At 22.0% G+C, this 1,832-nt stretch overlaps 1 protein-coding gene across 1 annotated transcript; it reads left to right on the top strand.

The window, feature by feature from the left end:
* Positions 1-579: 579 nt before the first annotated feature.
* Positions 580-1,521, top strand: PRSY57_0616900 (malate dehydrogenase; the record flags this gene model as incomplete). Its single annotated transcript, XM_012906544.2, has 1 exon — positions 580-1,521. One exon carries the CDS (start codon positions 580-582, stop codon positions 1,519-1,521), a length of 942 nt encoding a protein of 313 aa, XP_012761998.1.
* Positions 1,522-1,832: the final 311 nt, after the last annotated feature.

Consider the following 1,832-nt stretch of genomic DNA (forward strand, 5'->3'; position numbering starts at 1 on the left):
AAAAAAAAAAAAAATTAAAAAAAAAAAAAAAAAAAAAAAAAAAAAAAAAAAAAAAAAAAAAAAAAAAAAAAAAAAAAAAAATAATTACATAAAAACAAAAGAAAAAAAGGAAGGAAAAGAGAAAGAAAAGAAAATAATTATATGTATATTTTTATTTTGCACCTTTGAATATGTATTCCTTTGATAAACATATTTAAAATACAATAAAACAAAAATGAAAATATAACTGTTTCAAATTAATATATAAAATATATAATATTATATTATCACATATATTTATATATATGTATATATATATATATATATATATTATTTTATTTTATTTTATTTTTGTTTTAATATTTACTTAATATTTTTTTAAATTAAAAATATAAATTTTCTTCAAATAATTTTATCCTCTTATTACTGAGATATATTTTTCCTTTCCTTTCCTTTCCTTTTATTTATTTTATTTTATTTTTTTTCTTTTTTCTCTTATAAGAAATATCAATTAACACATCCACAATATATAATAAATTTAAATGAACCTTTTAAGATAATTTTTTTTTTTTATTCGTTCATTTTAATATTATATGCAAAATGACTAAAATTGCCTTAATAGGTAGTGGTCAAATCGGAGCAATTGTTGGAGAATTGTGCTTGATGGAAAATCTTGGAGACCTTGTTTTATATGATGTAGTCCCAGGTATACCACAAGGAAAGGCTTTAGATTTAAAACATTTTAGTACCATATTAGGAGTAAATAGAAACATTATTGGTACTAATCAGATCGAAGATATTAAGGATGCAGATATAATAGTGATTACAGCAGGTGTACAAAGAAAAGAAGGAATGACTAGAGAAGATTTGATAGGGGTCAATGGGAAAATAATGAAAAGTGTAGCTGAATCAGTTAAATTACACTGTTCCAAAGCTTTTGTTATTTGTGTTAGTAACCCACTTGATATTATGGTAAATGTTTTTCATAAGTTTAGTAATTTACCTCATGAAAAAATTTGTGGTATGGCAGGTATATTAGATACTTCTAGATATTGTTCATTAATTGCAGATAAATTAAAAGTATCAGCTGAAGACGTTAATGCTGTTATTTTAGGAGGGCATGGGGACTTAATGGTACCCTTACAAAGATATACATCTGTAAACGGTGTTCCTTTATCTGAATTTGTCAAGAAAAATATGATTAGCCAAAATGAAATACAAGAAATAATTCAAAAAACTAGAAATATGGGTGCTGAAATTATTAAACTAGCTAAAGCATCTGCAGCATTTGCCCCCGCTGCTGCTATTACAAAAATGATTAAATCATATTTGTATAATGAAAATAATTTATTTACATGTGCTGTTTATTTAAATGGACATTATAACTGCTCTAATTTATTTGTTGGATCTACTGCTAAAATTAATAATAAGGGGGCATATCCAGTTGAATTCCCTTTAACAAAGGAGGAGCAAGATCTTTACATGGAATCGATAGCCAACGTTCAAAGCAACACACAAAAGGCTTTCGACTTAATTAAATAAATTCTCTTAAAAAATAAACACAAATAAATAATAAATATATTAATATATATATACAATATATATATATATATATATATAATATATTGCTGTTCATTTTTTTTTTTTTAATGTTTTCCTATTTATATCACTATAAATCATCTTCTTTCCTATATCTCATCATATAATTATCTATATATATATATATATATATATATATATATATATATATATGTGTATACATTAACTAGACATTATGTTATATTCTATTTTTATTCATATTACTCATTAAGCATATAAATAAATATATATATATATATATATATATAATAATA

Source organism: Plasmodium reichenowi, chromosome 6, assembly GCF_001601855.1.
Source record: "Plasmodium reichenowi strain SY57 chromosome 6, whole genome shotgun sequence".
Classification (NCBI taxonomy): Eukaryota; Apicomplexa; class Aconoidasida; order Haemosporida; family Plasmodiidae; genus Plasmodium; species Plasmodium reichenowi.